Genomic DNA, 21,331 nt, shown 5'->3' with positions numbered 1-21,331 from the left:
CTCCATGCGTTTCGTAATGTCACAGCCTACCATTTGTACATGATATAACCATCAATTTTACAACTCAACTACAATACAACCACATCATACAAGTTGTCCATCAATTTAGCTACCTCAGTTTTGCGTCCTTAAATTATAGCAAACCGAAGATGTTATACTTTGCGAACTGAACCTCATAACTCTGTAATGAGAATTCATTACCCTTTGCAGCTGTTCCAACCTTAAAACTTCTAGGTACTACTTTCACATCCATGCCGAACACAAACTATAACTTCATTTGGGAATCGATTTCACAACAAATTCGGCATCTTATTTCTCAAAATAAATACAGAAGTCTCCGATTTATACAACGCACGTGGTTTGTAAATATGCATGTATATGCAAAATTATGTTATGTGGTACAAATACTTTCACTGCCCGAAGTTTACAAGAAAAATAATATTGGTAGGATGATTTATCTGGAGTGACTTCTACTTTCGGGCAAATAGAAACACCTTATATCTCACGTCTACCAAAGGAGCCCTTATATGGATCGAACATACATGTTAGGTATTCTTAATAAGAAGTGCACATCAAAATAACAGTTCGGCCTGTCGTAATCAGCACAATGGCTGGATTGTTAGATCTTGTCTTTGTGCAATAGCAACCATCCAAATTTAGGAAAAGTAAAATATTGTCCAACATACACACAAGAGAACATCCGAATCTGGAATTATATGCTCCACTTACCTGTCACACTTCGGCGGATTAGTACACCAACACCAAAGTGCTTTCTTGCTGGAAAGAGACTGAAAAGGATATGTCCTTTCTGCCGAAGCGAAGTGGTTCAAGAAATCTTCCCGTTATGCCTTACCTTCAGAAAATAGCACACTCCAAGACAGCGATTCTTGTTGGCCAGTGTCAACTACTGTCCAATTGCATACAGCCACCGAAAGCACACTCCAAGACAGCGATGCACCTAACTCGTTTGCAGTGATACAGAAACTTCCACAGTGTTCCTGAGGAACTCATCCGAACACTATGTCGATCGGTCCCATGGCACTCATTTTGCAATGCTGTGTCATCGGAATGAAATTTGATAAACTAAAGGCGAACAGTACATTCATTCGATAGTCTTGCCCCGAATACACCCTCTATGTCTCTGGATGTACTGAATGTCCCAGTTTGAACTCGTAAACGAAAATTATTGTTCTCCATGATACACTTTCACACTACTCTGATCAACAACATACTTCCTCCTTATTAGCTGGGCACCACAGCCTGCTTATATTATGGAATTTATGGCGTTGAACGGCGGGCCTCAGTGTATGCCCTGTTTGCGTTACAGAGGGTGGTTTTTCTACCAGGCCTAAAATCGAACATTTCAACCAACCAAATACTACTATTCCAGGACGGAGATCTTATTCATTCCAAACTTATGGTGATGTGAAACAAAGGATGCCTTGTTCCCGTTTCTTAGCACTTTCGTTTATCAATATAAATGAACATTCTTGCAATCGAGAAAAATAAGGTTTCTTAAATTTTCCCCATGGAGTTTCCAACAATATTTCCTACTTACGGAAGAAAATAGCCAAATACGTTGCAGATAATAGCTGCTTACGTTCCAGAAACGCCAAAGTTGTGATTGGTGTGATGTTACAAGTTGTTTTATTTTTTTTATCTATTTGTTTTTCGTAGTATCAATCTTACGTCTTATGTTTACATTACAATTTTACTTTAAAATATGAACAAATCGAATGAATTTCTGAAATCATTAAAAATCATAAATCATTAAAAACATGAAATTAAATATTTTAATTTTACGTCCTACGTTTATGGTGATGATATATGAATGAAAGGAAAGGATTGAATGAGAAAGTGAAAGGAAACCCGGACAACGGCGAGAAAATTCACACACACTGTGTTTGTTCGCCACAAATTCCATTTGCAGGGAGCTGGAATTGAACCAGGGACCCAATCCACTAGAGATGAACGCTCTACCACTGTGCCACGTTCCCATAAGTAAGTAAATCATTGAGCTAAGTGAGATTCTAATTCTTTTTTAAAATACTAATATAAATAACTTTTTCAAAATTACAGAAACTCTGAAAAGTTCTTTAAGTGGCTTTTAAACCTATGTGTTCTCGCCACCAACTGAAGTGGTACCGAGTTGAATAAACAAAACAGGATTTACATGACATTAATTCTTATCGTAAGTAGTTTAATATTACCTTTGATAATACTAGTATATGAATTAATTAGGTGTAGTTTAAACACGGAATCATGGAAGACAATTCTTTTTCCTCAATGATGTACTAATTACCAAGAATTATTAGAACACCTTTACAACAGAGAATAAATATGTTGTAGTGGACACATTCTTTCAGCACTGGCTCAGGAGATATACGTAGATATGCAGTTCAGAGTACAGTGGTTTATAGTGAAGAGGGCTTAATCGACTAAGAGCATCATTGTTGTCTTTTAGAACTTCTAGCAGGGAGATAACTACAAGGATCAACTAGCCCAGATCTTGTATGGCGTTCACAAGCTAGGGAGTGGAAGATAGAGCAACATTATTAAAATGATGCATATATTTGATGAGTCAAGAAAATAGCCCTAGAGACCGGAAAGCATTCAATGTAAGATTCGGAAAATATGGCTACAGAGGATGATCAATGGAATTTCATGCAGTGTTGTGGGAAGTGTGAGTCTGCATAAGAACTTCGATCATGGAACCTGATTAACTCGAATATCTCAGCAAAATTTAACAGTGTTGGACTTTGACGGTAGAAAGTAAAACTCAATTCTCGGGAGTCATGAATTAAAGATTATGAGCCTTATACAGAGTCGTTTTGACGTGTGATTAGCGACATACTAAAGAGTTCGACTAACATATGTTTCCTGCAGTAGTCAGTCCTTTAGTATGACACTAATCATATGTCAAAACGACTCTGCATAAGGCGCTATATTTTTATTTTAGTCAACTAGATGTTTGTAAATATGACGTCTTCCAGCTAACAGCTACTAACAGAATGTATCATGACTACCATGAAATACTGTGATGATGGAATTGTAGTGTGGACTTTTCTCTGTTACCATGTCAGGTTATTAATAGTGTTCACGACATCGTAAAACAAAGACTTACTGGAGCATGTTGCTTAATGAAATATTTCTTGTATAGTAAAATCGCTCAAACCGTCCCCAGGCGGCTACAAAGGAAGCGGAACACTATTGAAGGAAACCGCGTGTTTCTTTGTTACATGGGAAGGATAATTCAACATGTCCTTCCAGTTAAGGGTGGACTACTAGTTGACCTTCTGAAAAAGACAGCGATGTTGGAATGTTCACCCTCTTGCTTACTGATTCTTCAGTAGTCTTGGCAGAAAGACAGATTTATCTAGTTTTTTCGTTACTTTTGTTTTCATTGCATCCTCCTCCCTCCGTCTCCTTTAGCTTGAAGGGCATAATTGTGGGATGTTAAACTGAAATATTTGATTTAATTTGAATTCAATTTGGATATGTTGTAATGAAGAGAAAAAAGAAATCAATCATTAGTTTCATGATATGTGCTTATATTACTCTTAAATATAGCATATTGTTAATATTATGTAACTTCCATAACTATAACGCTTGTACGAACCAAACATGTTAAGTGGTTCGCCCTGTCCTTCCCCCCCCCCCCGCAAGGCAGTGCCGCAAAAGCCCAATGAGAAACAAATACAATCTTTCTTTGCCACTCTTAGAAATCAATCCTTAACCGCCCCTGTCCATACTATTATACTGAATTCCTTTAATAGTTGTTGTGTTTCATTATTATTATTATTATTATTATTATTATTATTATTATTATTATTATTATTATTATTATTATTGTATAATGTATCCATCGATAATAAAAGTTTAGCGATGGCAACAACGTATTACTTCGACACCGAACACGTGCCGTTTATGAATTATTTGGAGTGTTATTTATGAGGGCGGTTAGGGTAAATTTTCTGCTTGAGTACAAAGGAAGCCGGTTGGGGACCAATAGAACGTCTCGATTGTACTGTGGAGACTGTCATATATACTTTGATCCAGTGTTACTTCGAAGACTATATCAGATGTCAAATGCAATGCTCAAGACTGAATAAGTTATCTACTTGAATAAAAACTTAAAATGAAGCATATAGTATATACTTTTCAATGTAACTTCCACTACCTTTCATATCTCTATTTGTATAAAGAAATCTGGTTCCCTTGAATAGATAAAGTCATTTTGCCTACTGAAGTGATCAGTCACTGGCTACTTGATACTTTTCATTAGTGGGAAATATTACGCAGCTAGGACATTTCCCTTCACGTTTTGAAATAGGCGAGAATGCATAGTGGGTGATTTAAACCTTATTGTTTCGTATTACCTGATTGTAGTATGCATTTTATAAGACATGTGAATACAAGTAGTAAGATGAAGCAGCAGTTCTTCTGCCATGTGCGTCATTTTTCCTTGTTCATCTTTAAGAATGACCCTATGATCTTGACGTATAATTTCCGTTATACTCAATGTTTTACCATGAATTCCATGAGAGGAGGACATTTGTTTTGTTTAAAAATACCAAAGCACCTAATGGTACAAATGTCACCTTTGTAAATGGAGTTTGGCTTTGTATGAGACTATTATAAATAAATAAATGTATAACAGCTACTTTGTTGCATTGCCGAAACTGTTACACAACCTTTATTAATATATATATATATATATATATATATATATATATATATATATATATATATATATATATATATATATATATATATATATATATATATATTTGATGATTTGATCAGTTCTTTTTTATTAATACTGTGAATATTTCCAGTTATAATGAATAAGATAAAAAAGAATGTCCATGCTATTTTCAGCCACGTGTTGTACATGAAACTCCGTAAAAGTTGGCAACCTGTATGTTTGTAACAACTTCCGTTTGGTGAGAAGATCATAACAATGAACCAATATTTGATCACCCGCCACTATTTTTGACGTTTGTTCTGGTACAAAGATATTAATTTTTTTTTTTAACGAACACTGCAATGATAAAAATGACATGTTTCCTTGTGGATATATGGTTAGTGCACATGCCTTAGGCGTGGGAGAGCGGTATTTGATTTCCGGTGAAAGCACATAAGGTGTAATCCTTATCTCCAATAGCTTTGGCGCTGACACAAACTCTAAACTGCAATTTAATTAACCATAAAACACCCATCGACAGCTCACTTCCAATTTGAATGTTCCCAGATCATTGACGAAACAATACAAATTGAAATATCTAGTTCATGGACTATAAGATACACTTTCACACAATGAATTTTCATTATCAGGTTGCCAACTTTCTGATGTGTTGCCGGCGCGAGTGCCTCCATTGGTCGGCTTGAGAAAAGATCATATTCAATGTCTCACTTGTTCCATTTGTAAATTCTTTGTGCAGAATTTTAATTTGATGTATATATTGCATATATTTACATATTGCTCCTATTGACCCTCGTGGGTACAGCCCTGAAGAAGAAAGGGCAAGGGATCAATTATAAGGGAGAAGCAAAACACCGACAACCCAGCACAGTCTCAAATACACACACACACACTACATATACATATACACTATACATCAAATAAAACAAATTTATCCTTAATAACTACAGTAAAGAAACTATTATTTATTAATAATATAGGCTTAGGCTATTATGTACTGTAGATGTGAGAGCAAATTAGTATCTTTCGGCATGTACTTCCAAGAACTGAACACCCTTCGAAACTCTAGGGGACATGTAACTATATCTGATTTTTTAAAATAAACTCAGAAATATATAAATGTTGTCGCTAAAATCAACAATATCAATAGAGACAAAATGTGTGAAAAGAGCACAGAATTCAGAAAACTTTTGCAAATTTATTTCGTAATAGGACTTGTAGGTAAATAAGGTAAATAAATAATAATGATAAAAAATCATTTCTTAATGTAAGAATCTTTTCTTAATAATAACAATGTTCATAAATCTATATTATAAAACTGAAATTGACTCTTAATCTATTGAACCTCCCGACCGATCTCGATCAAATTTTTGACGTAGATGCAGTTCTGGCCTGGGAGTGTTTTTAGCTATTCAGCTTGATGGTAGAACTTATGGGTGGAGGAGGAGGGGGAATTATAAAAATTAATAAAACACAATAACTCTTGAACCAAACAGCCAGTTTCGATCAAATTTTCAACTTAGAGGAGGTTCTTGCCTAGGGTGTTTTTTTAAATCATTTCACTTTGACGGAGCAACGTAGGGGAGGGGAGGAGGGGGAGATATACAAATATCAATATATATAAAAATAAAAGTGTCTATGTTCGTGTGTTAATAACTCCTGAAACATCCGATCGACCTCAATCAAATTTCCAACATAGATTAGGTTCGAACCTGGGAAGTTTTCATCATTTCACCTTGATGGTCGATCTTAGGAGAGGTGGAGGGGAGAAGGTGAAATATATGAAAATGAATAAAACTTCATAATCCTTGAACTTTCCTACCGATTTCGATCAAATTTTCAACATAGATTAGGTTCGGGCCTGGAAAGTTTCTTTTATATATATCATTTTGACGGTAGAACCTAGAGGAGAGGGAGGTTTATGTATAAAAATAAATAAAACTTAACCACTTGAACCACTCAACCGAGATCAAATTTTTAACATAGATGACGTTTGAGCCTGGGATAATTTTTGTCATTTAACTTTAACGGTGCAACGTAGGGTAGGGGGGAGATATATGTAAAAAATAAAAATTAAATTGATTGTCTTTGTGACTTCATTAATCTTGAACCACCCGACCGATCTCGACCAATTTTTCAAAATAGATGAAGTTCGGACCTGGGATGTTTTTTATCGTTTCAGTTTGACGAGAGAACTTAGGGGAGGGGGATAGTAGGGGAGATATACATATAAAAATAAATAAAACTTAACTCTTGAACCATCGGACCGATGTCGATCAAATTTACAACCTAGATGAAATTTAAACCTGAGATGGTATTTGTCATATCACTTTGACAGTGTAACTTAAAGGTGGGGGAGGGGAGAAACATTTAAAAATGATCGAAAATGATCAATATTAGTGTCGAATCCATAGTTTTCTGGTTCGCTGAGATGAACAGTGACACTTCTGATGTCGTTTAAATCCAAATTCAGCCTCGCAACTTGAAGAGGGGGAGATACGTATATAAAAATGATCGAAATGACCAATATCAGTGTCGAATTCATAATTTTTCAGGATTACTGAGATAAACAATGACACTTCCGATGCCGTGCCCCGCAACATCGGGAGGGGAGGGGATATAAACAAGTCATCGGAAATAACCGATATCAAAGAGTCCTTTAGTAATAGTAAAAAGGGACTGACTAACGAAACATATTACTATTATTTATTAATTTAACCCAGCGAAGCGGCTAATCAATGCTAGTATTAAATGAAAAAAATCTTTATACACTTGTTTGAAATATCTTTATTTCAAAATGATGTTATTTTATAACTAAACTCATATATCGATATACAACAGACCTAACATAATGTATCTATAGCAATAGTTATATATGAATGACAAAATACCTCCTTTTCCAAGCAATGGGTATGGTGCCTTCCCAATATCTCTACCCTGTCTTTTTCGTCAATGATGACAACCTGAAGCATTATAAAATCCCATCTAGTGAGGCAGAAATTCCCATTTTGCTTTTGAAATTCCCACGTTATACTAAATAAAAAATTAAAATTAAGAAAAAAAAAGAATGAAATTGTTTTATGTCACAAATTTCCTTCAATGTATGAGTAAACTTGGATCTTATACATTTATCAAGTAGTTCATAAATTACTACTTTCTTTAATTGAAAGAGACGTTGAGAATTTTAGCAGAAGCAAGTACTGTATATTTTGCCGTCAGGATTTAGTATTTACATAATTTCTTTGTGTCATCGTATTGTAATGAACGTAAGAATATTAGAACTGTTTTATTCTCCAGTCGTTTTGTGTAGAACGTATTCAGAGTTGTTTATCTCTCATTTTGCGTTTTATGTTCTTCCATTAATTATATTCTTTGTATTTTTTTAAAATACCAGAACACAATTTAAATTTCTTGGAGCTTATTTTAGAGATCTCTTGCAGCTAAGCGGTTAGCGCATGTGCCTTTGGCGTGGAAGACCCGGGTTAGGTTCCCGGTGGGAGCTCATATGGTTCGGATCCCACATTAAGTTGTAGGTCCAAGTCTCATATAGCATTGCTGCTGAGAGGAACGTTAAATCAAAAATCAAATCGAAAAATTGGTTGGAGCTTATTTGTTTGAAATCGCAAATTACTTTTGCACTAGTATGTATACAGTATTCCGGTAACAAAATTTGACAATTAGGCCTAACACTGATTTCAAAATTATGAAGAGGTCGTTATTCTACTTTCCACCCATAGAGAATATTTGCTGTGGATGAAAAATTTAATATTTGCAGCAATTGAGACAAAAAATTTCCCTTATCCCTTTTCGAGAAATTAATGTCGGAAAAATCTCACAAAATGGAATTTTTTCCATGGGTTGGCATCACTCCTTTTCATGAGCCAGTTTACCCCTGTTAACCCATCCTGTCCGGTTATCACCGTGCGATGTACTTGATCCACATTTTTTCTTTAAACATTATTATTATTATTTTTTTTTTAAAAAAAAGTATCACAACAATGGAGAAATGGTTACCATCAAAATAACCGCTTAGTAACGTATAAGATACAATTGTTTGTTTATGATGATAATCTTTTTCTACCGGGGAAATAAGAAAATATATATGTTATATCTTACGAATCATCCGGCTGACAAATGTCAAATTAAGTTAATTGAATCGTGACTATCAGCGCTATTGCTTTTATACGTAATTCAATACAACCAGAAGAAATTAAATTGGCTTATGCCGGAGGTAAGTTTTTTTTTTGAAGTGTTATAATTCCCATATCCTATCATGGCTTATTAGGAAAAAAAAATCTTATAAAGACCGTGGTTCAATTTTCAATGGGTACCAAGCCTTATCAATTGGGGCATCTAACTGATAGCAGATTACAATTCATGACAACGTTTCTAAAAAAAATTGTTCCTGCTATACAGTATTTTTCCAAGACTTGGATAAAATAAAATACATGTATTTGAATAAAGTCTCAAGTCTAGTTAGCTTTAATTAGTGGATTACGAGATATTTGTCTATTCGTATTGAAATCCAAACTTGTCTCCTGTTACAGATTACATGAAGGACATGCTCTAAACGATTTTGTTACAAATTACTATTTAACATTTATGCATGTTGTTAACAGCCTAGAATGTAAACTTACAGAAATATATCATTAAAATGAAGGCAAATGTTCAGGTATAGGATACCAAGTATTTGATAGGTTTTATTGTAGGGTGATCAGACGTGTAGGTCTAGTGATTTTCGCAGTACAGTACTTTTTTTTAGAGAGCTGTCCTACGTGTTGCGAAGAGCCTAGAAAATCGAGAAATGTTCTTTTTCAAAATGTCCTGTGGAATGTCCTGAGTTACAGTACCTTATTTGCAATATTTTAATGTTTCGTTCTTTATTCACAACATTTTGAATGACATGCACTCTTTTCGTTAATGATGAACCGCTGTGTTTTATAACACTCCTCACAATAAGGTGAAGAGAACAATCAATAAACCATTGTTTTGCAATACATTAGTTTTACTGACAGTGAGAAGGGCTTGTTGAGATATTGGTAAGGTAGGAAAGATTTCTACTTGAAGTTACGACAGTGATGTTAGCAAGTAGAAGTTCCCTCGTGCCGGTCTAAATTTTCCCTCATTCCTTAAAACAATCCCACGCTCCAAAAATCAAAAAATCTTCAACCTACACGAAGTTTCACTGTACGTTCATAAAAATAAATCACTGTTTATCATTTATCGAAACATTTGAAGTTGTGTTGAATTCCTTCAATACTTTTGTTCAGTGCTTTTCATTTTAGCAGAAATGTTTGATTAACCTACGATTAACGCTAAATGAAATAAGGATATGTGTAGTGCCGATGCAGTAAACTATCATATACTATTATATTTATGTCCTACTTTTCGCTTGTCAGAATCTGGTCACCATATTTTATTGAAGCCTGAATATTCGTTAGGAGTCGAAATAAGAATAAAGGATACCAATTTATTATTTATAATTGAAACTAAAATCCCCTCCATGGATATCACACAATCAATTAGGTGACGTATATTCAACTGACAACTGACGTCATTAAGTCTAGAATTTCTTATATCTTAACTATAATAGCTCTTGCCAGTGGCGTATTTACAATTTTGTTTCGGGGGCTTTGCTAACTTTATTCCTGGAAATGTGAAAATTCTGCAAGATTTTTCATTTACTTTAAAATATAAACTAAATTTTGGGGGCTTAAGCCCGGAAGCTCCCGCTTAAATACACCACTGGCTCTTGCATTGCCTCACTATGCTGAGTCAACACCAAAAGTATTGTCTCGACCTAGAATCAAACTTGTAAATACGTTTGCTAATCATGCTTTCAGCCGGTGTAGTGACAAGCGCGCGTGCGCATTTGTGTATTCGTTCCGGGTTCTTGCCGGTGGGAGTGTATTGACATTCAAAAGCAAACGCAATTGTAGGTTCACGTCTCAAATAGCCTTCCAATTAACCAAGCTAGTAATACGGCTCAGAAGCATCTATTATTATTATTATTATTATTATTATTATTATTATTATTATTATTATTATTATTATTATTATTATTATTATTATTATATTTTGGGACACAACACCATGTATCAATTGAATCATATAGACTAGATATGTCAACATTTTGTTCAATATATTCTCTGTCTTGTTAAGATATAAGTTCATTGGCAAACCAGATATCAACCCAATATAGAACTCCTTCGTGGGCAATTGATTGGCATGCGCAATCTGTGCGTGTCTCTGGATTCGATCCCGGTTAGGTGTATTTTATCAGATAGAAATCCATACTGTCTCATACAGCCTTGGTGCTAAATGTGAAAATTTACATTAAACGCCAGTTAACTACCCAATGTATCCAACAGACTACTCTATTTTTGTGTTGTTCGTTTCGTTTATCTTACTAATTTAGGTTAGGTTTATGTGGAAGAGGCTTATTTACACACCTCTGAACAGTTACTGAAGACTGGGACACAGGCAAGAAATACTGACATACTTCGCCCTATATTCTCCGTTGAAATTGTGTTCTATGGGCTGCACTAACAACAGCGAATCAAGATTCTGGCAGTGTCAGAAAAAAAAAAGTTGCGCTATCATCTCTGGTTTTCTTTACGTCACAAGTGAGGCAGTTTTGAGTACATCTGTTTGGGTGCATGTTTTGATTTTTGCAATGGAGTTAATTTTGCAACAACGAATGTGTACCAAATTTTGCGTTAAAAGCGGACCCAATAGTGCAAAAATCTTGGAAATCTTGGAAAAGTTTGTCGGCAATATTACTCTAAAAAAGCAGCTGTTTACAAAAGACGAGCACCCAATGAGCCAAGACCGAAAAAAAAAAAACTAGGTCGTTTTCAGTCGAAAAAGAACAGTGATGCTCACAGTTTTCATGGATTATAGCGGTGTTGTATATCACGAATTTCTGTCAAAAAATTAGACAGTCCACAAGAAGTATTATTTGGGCGTTATGAGCATTTGCGTGAAGCAATTCGTCTACAAAGAAAAGATCTCTGGACTAAGTATACGTTTTACCTCTTTTAGGATTTTCACGTTTGTGTAATCATTTATAAATTAAGGGTCCCAAGAAAATATATTTCATACCCACTCTTTATCTCTCTAATAAAAGCCGGAAATGGCTTCACGTAGTGTACTCGTAACAATGTTACTTGTGATTCCAGTGTGTGCCCTTCCCACTCGTGTAATGTCTAGTACGTGTGTTTTTGGTACAAACACTGTCCCGGGTTCGATTCCCATTAGGAAAAGAATACAGTGGTTCAGATTCTTGCACCTTAAGCTGTAGTTCAACGTCTCATACAACTACAGTGCTGAAAAGGAACGCTAAAATTCAACAAACATTTCCCACAGACAACTATAGTGGTCGCAACGAGTCGTGAAGCTTGACCTAGATCTACCAATTTCAGCACCCAATACAACGCGAGGGTGTATCCCCTAGTAAACGCCCCTTCATGAAATTTTGTCAATCTCATTTCTCGCATTTTACGGAGAACATCTGATCAGTGTTTCTTCCGGACATGTTTTTGGGGGACAATGCCCCCCCGAGCTCTAAAAGTGCCCCCCGGAGGAGAACAAAATAATACATCTACACTATAATAATACCAGCAGAGCAGCTCCGAATACTAAGTGTGCCTTCCGATTTTTTTTTTCTGTAAGAAACGCTACTCTTGAGGGTACGTTGTTGCGGGTTTGTCGATAAGTTTCGTTCCGGTGCTTGGGATCCCTGGGTCGATCCCAGCTCGCGCCTTGTGGACTTTGTTGTGAACAAACACCGTGTTCGTGGGTTTTCTCGGGGTTCTCCCGTTTTCTCCCACTTTCTTTATTGCACCATTTCATTCATTTCTCATCATCACCGTCTCCTTTAGCCTAACCGGTATATCCGTGGGACGTAAAACTCTTTAAAAGATTTCATTTTTATTCTTGTTTTTGTTTCATATTTTTCTGTTATTGTTATAACCGTTTAATTCGAATAATTCTTAGTGTTCGTGTTACAGATATTTAACTGCTTTTTTTTTGTCGCCCGTTCGCCATGTCCTCTAAGTTTGGCAACATTGTTGGTGCACTTATGTTGTTTCATGATTTCTCAAGTATGCGTTCGAAAGGCGGCTCTACGAATTGTGCCGACGTGAGTCAAACCAGTTCTGATTGGTGGCTTCATGAGTCCTCCCGATCACTATAATCCTCTTGCCAGCGATCTCCTTATAATTTCTGGTTTGCAATAAGCTTGTGTGGGATTTTTAATATATCTATTGCGCAGATCTCACGATATTTATCTACTTCTATAATAGTAGAACCCATTTCTTGTATATAGTGGATACAGTAACGTCCCTAAAACCGAGTGGATTAAAACCAAATTTGATCAGTTCATTCATATTACAAATATCAAATCCGATCCGTCATATTGTTTCAAAATGGAGGCCGTTCGAAAATTTTAGAACTTCATTTTGGGTCATGTGATAAAAAAAAAAAACTCTTGAAAAATGTTTACTTGTTGAAAATGTTTAGTAGACCTATTTTTTTTTTTTTTTTTTTTTTTTTGTTCTTAACAGTAAGTATAGAAATAAAAATATGGCTACCAGACCAAAGGTCAAAATAATATTTAAAAATATTTTCCGGTATTAGATTCTAATTCTCTCTTCGGCTTATCTTCGCGACCCCCATGAAACCCTCTCATGATCCCCACGCTGAGAAACCCAGAGTCTCTTACGCAGTAAAATTTATGACATGAGAGAGCATATTTAAATATCCATGCTAATTGAAAATATCAAAAGAGCCGTTGGTGGATTGTTTCTAAGAGTGCAGTATTTTATGCATGAGGTTAGCTGTATTTAATTGCTCTGACTTAGTACGTTTTCACACATTTTGCTTCTTATTTCTAGGGCTTATCCAGATGAATCGTCTCCCTGGGAAATAAAAACAAAGCCTGTCCTACACGCTCAAACATATCTCCATTAAATACACTCATGCCAGTGTTTGCCCAAGAATAAATATTAAATATCTACTGTATTGTAAGTTAATGAAAAATTCATTTTAACCTAACATCAGAGCTTCACTTCATTAACCATACTATAAACTCTCATCTTGCTGGTATCGTAAACAAAAAACTTAATGAAGGTACACTTCAGTACAAGGGCGCAGATTTCTCTGTAAATTTAGGGGGGCTCATTCAAATGCAGAAGGCATATATGAGGATTTTAAGACAAATTGAATTCAAATTATGCCAAATATTGTATATTCATAAATAAAATGCGGTGGCGCACATGAGCTTTGGGGGGGGGGGGCCTCGGCCCCCCAGGATCGGCGCCCTTGCTTCAGTATCAGTTTCATATTATTAGGTTACGTACGAGGGTTACAAAAAATAATTTTTCTATAAAATATACGTGGAGATTTACACCCACCGATATGTTTCTTCAGCTCAACGAGATATATTGATTAGTAAATGTTTTATCTTTGATTCTTCTGACCCGTGATACAGCAATAACATTGTAGTCTTATACGAATCTAGTGATCTTTGCTCTTCAACTATGGGTAAGAAATGGAAATATTTATTAAAAAGAAATTATTATTATCAATATCAATACTAATAAAGTTGCATCTTAATCTTTCAGGTGCTATTATAAATTTAGCTTCAGTACAGGAGAAATAGTTATTCCAGGAAAGGCCAGTGAAGAGGTTCTTCGTGGAACTGTTGCAGCGGGTGAGCCTGAATCAATAGTTGGCAACGGAAGATACGTTCCACCTTGTGTCAGACAAAAAAAAAAAAAAAAAAAAATGAAGTTCTTCTTCTTGTGTGTAGTGGCATAAAAGTACGATGGATAGCGGCATCACTTTTTGACAGAGAAGACGATATGAATGGTTTTTGAATTGGACAGTTGTTGTTGTGTTGGCAAATAACCGTGTGCTGGGCCTGAATCAAGTGAACTGAAGATACGTTCTGTCTTCTCTGAGAGTAAAATATAAAATTCTTTCCTCTACACGTAAGGACACAAAAGTGCAACTGAACGACAGTCCACATTTTTACAGAGTAAGACCATAAAAATGATTATTCGTGGGACTGCTGTTGTGGTTGAGCTTCACTAGTTGTTGACAACGGAATATACTTCCGCCTTCTCTCAGAGTAACAAAGAAAGTTGTTCTTCCTGAATTTGGTTTCGCGAAAATACAGTTCGAAGAAAACGATGAATATCGTCTATTTAAAGAATCTGATAATGTTCCTAAACTAGAAGGTTACTGTTGAACATGTCTAAGAACAATATGATGTTGAGCAGAGGTATACTGAATCACGTGTGGTGAGCCGCTGGCTACATTCGGTTAGACTACTTTGAGCCGATGACAATTTTTTTTCTTTTCTTTTTTTTTTTTTTAGCTCAAGCAGTCTGTAAGTGGTTTGATTCGACTCATCACAAATGAATCGCTCTATTATTACTGAGTCATTTCTGCGTATCCATCAGCTATAGCAGGATTCAAGTTGCCTCCAGAGTGTGAAAAGGTCAATGAGAAACACAATACATACAATTGGCTGGATCCCTGACTGGATGCCATGAAAATAAAATTTCTTTCGACAGTCCAGGGCAAATTGAAGCTTTTTGTGGTAAAGATTTCCATCGAAGTCATGGAGAACGTGGCATATAATTCTACAACAAGAAGGTGAGAATTAAACTATATTTGTGTAATTATCAAGAACAGATTTTGAACAAATAATTACGATTTTTACCCGCTACATTTATCATCAAAGAAATATACAGATACAGTAGGCAAATTTCATGTTCATATCGTGTATGGAGTAAGAAAATTTTGTCTTAAAGTGGGCCCCCCTCGAACGGCGGGGAGCTTCTCTGGTGGGCAGTTGCCTCTGCCCCCACAAGTTACGGCCCTGAGTGTATCGTACATTCATTACATTGCCATTCCTGCTCTTCAACGTTTTCAGGATGCTTTGTGACATCTAATCTTCCGGAAAGATAACGAGCTTTCTTATATTACCAGGGTAACCGAATATAGGCCTACTCTACCTGGAATATGAGGGGTACACGGAAAAAGGGGCTCATTGCAATTTTTGCGAAAAAGCTGTTATGGACACTACCTGTTGTTGCTAGTTTCTACTAAATGCACTACGAAAGTTGTAAAAAAAAAAACTGACGCGTTGCAGAGAAACTTACACAAGAAAAACAGCTATTCAAGGAATGAAGGCGCATATCGACATTTTAAACTGCTTCTCCTGACAAAAATGTAAAATGTCGATAAGTCCCTTCTTTCCGTGTTCCTTCATATGCCTTCTATCCTGACGTATTTGGCTTAAAAATCTAAGTCCTATTGGCCATGTATGAAACACAGTGAGACAGTGTTGATCCCAAGTCAATGCAAAGGCGGATCTCAAGAAAGAAAAAAAAAAAAAAAAAGATCTGGTGCATCACGAAAAGGCATATGTTGAATAAAGTAATAGAATTTGAAATTCAATTGTTGATTATTCCATAACGATACGACATATTACATTTTCAATGACGATATAATTTACTAATGGTTGAAACCTGATTAAATTTACTAATATAGCTTTTTTTCTTAATTGCAGTTGCAAGCTTTCGAGACGTAGGCTCCTCTTGCAAGAGAATTGATATTGTGTTCGCCCATAGAACCGATATTGCTTCTGTTGAAGAGGGATTTATAGTTGGAAGGTGTGCAGCTAGAGAAATGACCGTAAGTGTTAACACAAAACCTTTCTGACATTTTACGAATAAGAATAAAGTTTGTAAACCAAGGTCTCAGTTTTACATAAGTGAACTAAGTTGAGTTTGTTTAAAGATACTAGTGAAAAATGTGACTAATCTTTCGTTGATATACAGAATGATTCAAAAATAAGGTTGAAAAATAAGATAAAAATTAGCATGCTAGTAACTTATAAAGAAAACTAAGGGATTCGTTATATCATATTTCCTTTAGTTCAACGCAATTAGACCAAAAAGGAGCAAAACCTGGACATTCAAAAAAAAAAAAAAAAAAAAAATCCGAAATCTTTTCTAAAATGATCATGATACTCTATTCAGTAACTCAGAGAAAGTCCAAAAAAATCCCGCATCGGGTTTGGTCACTATGGCCGCCATATTTGAATAGCCTATTTCCAATGCCAAAAGTTTTTGCTTAGAGCTAGCATTCATTTTAACTGACTATAATACAAGTTGTAAACACAGCAGAGATATGAACCATGCCTCGTTGAAAAGATTCTTAATCAGTTATACTTATCAAGGGCGCCGATCCTTGGGGGTTCGAGGGGGCCCGGGGCCCCCAAAAGCTTATATGGGCCTCCTATTGTATTTAAGAATATACAATATTTGGCATAATTTGAGTGCAATTTCTTTTAAAATCTTCATATATACCGTATACCTTCTGCATCTGAATGGGTCCCCCCAAATTTACAGAGAAATCGGCGCCGTTGGTACTTATTGTATGAAAATTGAGGAAATTTAAATTTTCCCGAAAGGGAAAAAAGAGAAATTCTCCAAAACTACTTAGAACAGAAGTGAAAAATTGAGTTTTGGGATTTTATTACAACACTGTTGGGACAAGAAATAAAGAAACAATCCGGAATCTTTTCTAAAATGATCATGATACTTTCTTCAGTAACTCAGAGAAAGACCCAAAAAATCCCGCGTCGGGGTTTTGTTACTATGGCCGCCATATTGAATAGCCTAATTCCAATGCCAAAAGTTTTCGTGGGGACCTACCATTCACTTTAACTGACTATAATACAGGTTGTAAACACAGCAGAGATATGAACCATGCCTCGTTGAAAAGATATTTAATTAGTTGTTGTTATTGTATGACAATTGAAGAAATTGACGTTTTCCCGAAAGGGGAACGAAGAGGAAATTTTGGAAAATTTCTGAGAACAGAAGTGAAAAATTGGGTTGTGGGATTTTTATTACAGCATTGTAGGGAGAAGATACATAAAATATGTACAAAATTATTGGCTGCACTCTAATTAAATTATAGGCTACATTCTAATATTAATATTTTTTAAAAACTGGGATTTTGAAGAATCATATAGTGCATTAAATTCCCTCTTGATCTATATTGTAAGATTTTCACTTCTGCATCCAAATCAACTCAACCTCTCTCCTTATTTTATGAAGGAGGTCTAATGAGAAAAGGTACAAAATCATCGACAATATCCGTTTTGTCCTGAATTTTGACCCAGAAAACAACTAGTTCCGCAAAACAGGGTGTATCCCACATATCTGATGGTGGGCATCTCTTGCATCGTGTTGTACGGCAGCTTCCAGCCACGTTTAAAGAAATATGTCAGCAATATACCTCATACTTTGTTTCACATTACGGAAAAACTCTCCTCGTTTTTGATGGAAATAACGAAGGTAAAAGGACAAAAGATGAGGAGTATCTGCGATGTGCAGGAAAGACTTGCCACGTGGACATAGAATTAGAAGATACGGAGTAGAATTCAAAAGTAATGAGCCTTCGTTCAAAAAGACAGATTTATTGAGCTGATCGGTACAACTGACTAATAGTCTTCATAATTGGCTCCTCCTGCATCAATGCACTTCTATAGGCTTCTTTTCCATGACTCAAAGGCTTCCCCGAAGGACTGTTCCGGGATGGCTGCAAGGGCTGCCTTGACATTTGCTTTGATGTCCTCGATGAAGTCGAAACGTTTTCCTTTCAGCGCTGATTTTAAGCGAGAAAACAAGAAGAAGTCAGGAGGCGACAAGTCCGGACTGTAGGGAGGCTGAGGTATCACAGGAACGTTGACTCGGACCAGGTAGTCGGTGAGGATGAAGGCGGTGTAGCTGGGGGCGTTATCGTGGTGAAGCTTCCAGCTGTCCTTCATGTCCCTGCGCTTGCGCGCGACTCTTCTTTTTAGACTTTTCAGGACTTCCTGGTAGTAAGCAGCGTTCACAGTCTGTCCGGGCGGGACAAACTCGTATTGGACGATCACCATCACTCCGAAAAAGGCGATAAGCATGGTCTTCGTCTTCGATTTGCTCATCCGCGCTTTTTTGGGACGGGATGAGTTTGAGGTGTGCCAGTCAGCGCTTTGTCGTTTTGTTTCTGGATCGTACTGAAAAGTCCAACTTTCGTCGCTGATTATTGCTTTCTCGAGAAAGGCAGGATCGCCTTCGCACAATTGCAGCAGTTCTTCGCATCGGAGCACTCGGTTCCGTTTCTGTTCTTCAGTCAAAACTTTCGGCACAAATTTCGCGCAGATTTTCCGCATGTGCAAGTCCTCGGTAACAATGCGTTGCACCGTTGTCTCCGGTAAGCAGGGTTTCTCTACTTGGTAGATACTCAAACGCCGGTTCGTGTTCAAAAACTCACGCACTTGCTGCACATTCACGTCAGTATGGACTGACGACGGGCGTCCAGACCGGGTTTCGTCAGTCACTTCTTCCCTGCCCTCACGAAAAGCCTTGTGCCACTTTTTCACTTGAGAATAGGACAGACACTCAGTCCCAAACGCCTTTTGAAGAATGGCGAACGTTTCGGAAGGAGACTTGCCCAACCGGAAGCAAAATTTGGTCGCGTAGCGTTGCTCTAACGAACTTTACATATCTCCGTATCACGCACCACCGTATAGAGGCTACTGTTAAGGCCGATGCTACTGCTCCGAAAGCTGGGAACCAACTGACCCGCGTTGCGCTCTATAGCCAACACTCACCACCACCGTCGTTGTCAAGCGGAGCGCGCGGCAGGATGCGCACGCGTCAGTATAAAGTAAGGTTCATTACTTCTGAATCTTACCCTGTAATATTACTGTTACTGTAGGGCAGACTGAATTTATACTAAATCACAGCAACAAAATGAGATTCAGCCATCTTTGGAGTAAGCATCTCCAGAAATCAGGATGCAAGGTACTCCAGACCAAGGCAGAGTTTGATATGCTGATTGCAACCATGGCTATTACAGAGGCCAAGAAAGGCCTTAGAGTTACTTTGATTGGTGAAAACAAATATTTATTAGTTTTTCTAGTTGCCCTTGCTGCACCAGACACATCTTTGGAAATGATGATGCCAGGAACGAAGACTTGCCCAGACAAGATTCACCATTTTGGAACTATTCAAGATGATATAGGTGATATGAAAGACTTACTTCTAATTGTACACAGCTTCACAGGGTGCGATTCAGTTTCGTCATTTTATCGGTCCTGCTCTGTTTTTTAACTCTGTTTACAAAAAGTTTGAGTAATAAGGAATCTAGAGAGAAACTAAATATTTTCAATAATTCTCGAGTGTCAGCTAAAGCTGTGGCTTAAGCTGGTGAATCTTTCTTTCTGTCACTGTATGGGTCAAAAGATATCGGGAACTTGGACATTTTATGTCACCAACTATATGAGAAAACAATTTCGAAACAACCTATACATGTGCAGTTTAACTTAGCTGTACTTCCTAATACAACAGGAGCCGTTCGTGAGCATTCACTCCGAGTCTTTTATCAAGTGCAGCAATGGCGTGGTGTTAACATGGACATTTTACGCTAGGGTTTGAAGATAGTCAATAGTTATCTATTTCCCATAACAACTTTCCTGTACCGACGACTGTGAAGGAAGTTCTAAGTGGCGGAGAGGTATGTTAAAATGCTCAATCGTGTGTGTGTACTGTGTATGGCATGGATGTACCAACAAGAACATAGAAAATGAAGAGGAAGTGGATGGAAATTTGCTAGTTCCTGAAAAGGATATCGAAGAAGAGACATTCTAAGATGCCAAACATCCTCGTCTGGAATAGATTCAAGTAAACGTAAGTTACTTTCAAATCAAAATTATCTAAATTAGAAACCTTTACATAATAAAGAATTACTTTTTAGGACTCTTCCTAGCTCAAACATTTATACGTTACTAAACATGACTTTTTTCAACAATTTTGTATACATGTCAAAGTCTTCCCACTAATCTGGCTTGCTAAGAATAGAGCATTTTTTAAAAAAGAAAACTCGAATTTTGGGGGTTTCCCTTCTCCCCTTCCCCAAAACAGTCAACATCTTTGTTTGTAAGAGATATTGAAGCCTTTTCAAATGCTTATCCTTTGATAACTTATTTCAAAACTTGTGGATGCACAGGTGAAAATTTTACAATATTTGGACAAGAAGGAATTTAACGCATTACAAGAACCTAAGTTTAAAATCCCAGTTTTAGAAGGTGTTAATATTGTGTAATTTTAACGTTTTACTAAGAAAGATTTAGCCAACAACTTGCACATATTTTATGTTTCTTCTTCCTACAATAATGTAATAAGGAACAAAATACAAAATTTTTCACTTCTGTTCTGAGAAAGTTTATGGAATTGTCCTTTTTTCCCTCTAGTAAAAGTGAAAATTTTCTCAATTTTCATACAATAAGAACAACTTGTTAAATATCTTTTCAATGAGGTATATTTTATATCTCAGCTGTGTTTATAACCTATACTATAGTCAGTTAAAGTGAATGCTAATCTCCACAAAAACTTTTGGCGTTGGAAATAGGGCCCCAATATGGCGGCCATAGTGACGAAACCCGACACGGAATTTTTTTGGACTTTCTCTGAGTTACTGAATAAAGTATCATGAACCCCGCCAAGTGAACTTTGTGGTGGACAAACACCGTGTGCGTGGGTTTCCTCGGGGTTC

The 21,331-nt window shown here is 36.5% G+C and overlaps 1 protein-coding gene across 3 annotated transcripts in view; it reads left to right on the top strand.

The window, feature by feature from the left end:
• LOC145681617 (uncharacterized) overlaps positions 1-21,331 on the top strand; it is a 164,471-nt gene that overhangs the window by 83,158 nt on the left and 59,982 nt on the right. For 2 of the 3 annotated variants that reach the window (XM_081753237.1, XM_081753239.1), the window contains exons 2-3: positions 14,332-15,370; positions 16,290-16,414. In XM_081753237.1, the coding sequence (XP_081609363.1) occupies positions 16,409-16,414 (6 nt within the window). In that variant the 5' untranslated portion in view covers positions 14,332-15,370; positions 16,290-16,408. The remainder of the gene's footprint in view (positions 1-14,331; positions 15,371-16,289; positions 16,415-21,331) is intronic. The other variant, XM_081753238.1, reaches the window with a different exon arrangement.

Source organism: Thermobia domestica, chromosome 3, assembly GCF_964235325.1.
Source record: "Thermobia domestica chromosome 3, izTheDome1.hap1.1, whole genome shotgun sequence".
Taxonomy (NCBI): Eukaryota; Metazoa; Arthropoda; class Insecta; order Zygentoma; family Lepismatidae; genus Thermobia; species Thermobia domestica.
Note: the sequence above shows the minus strand (reverse complement) of the source record. Positions and strands in the feature narration are given on the sequence as shown.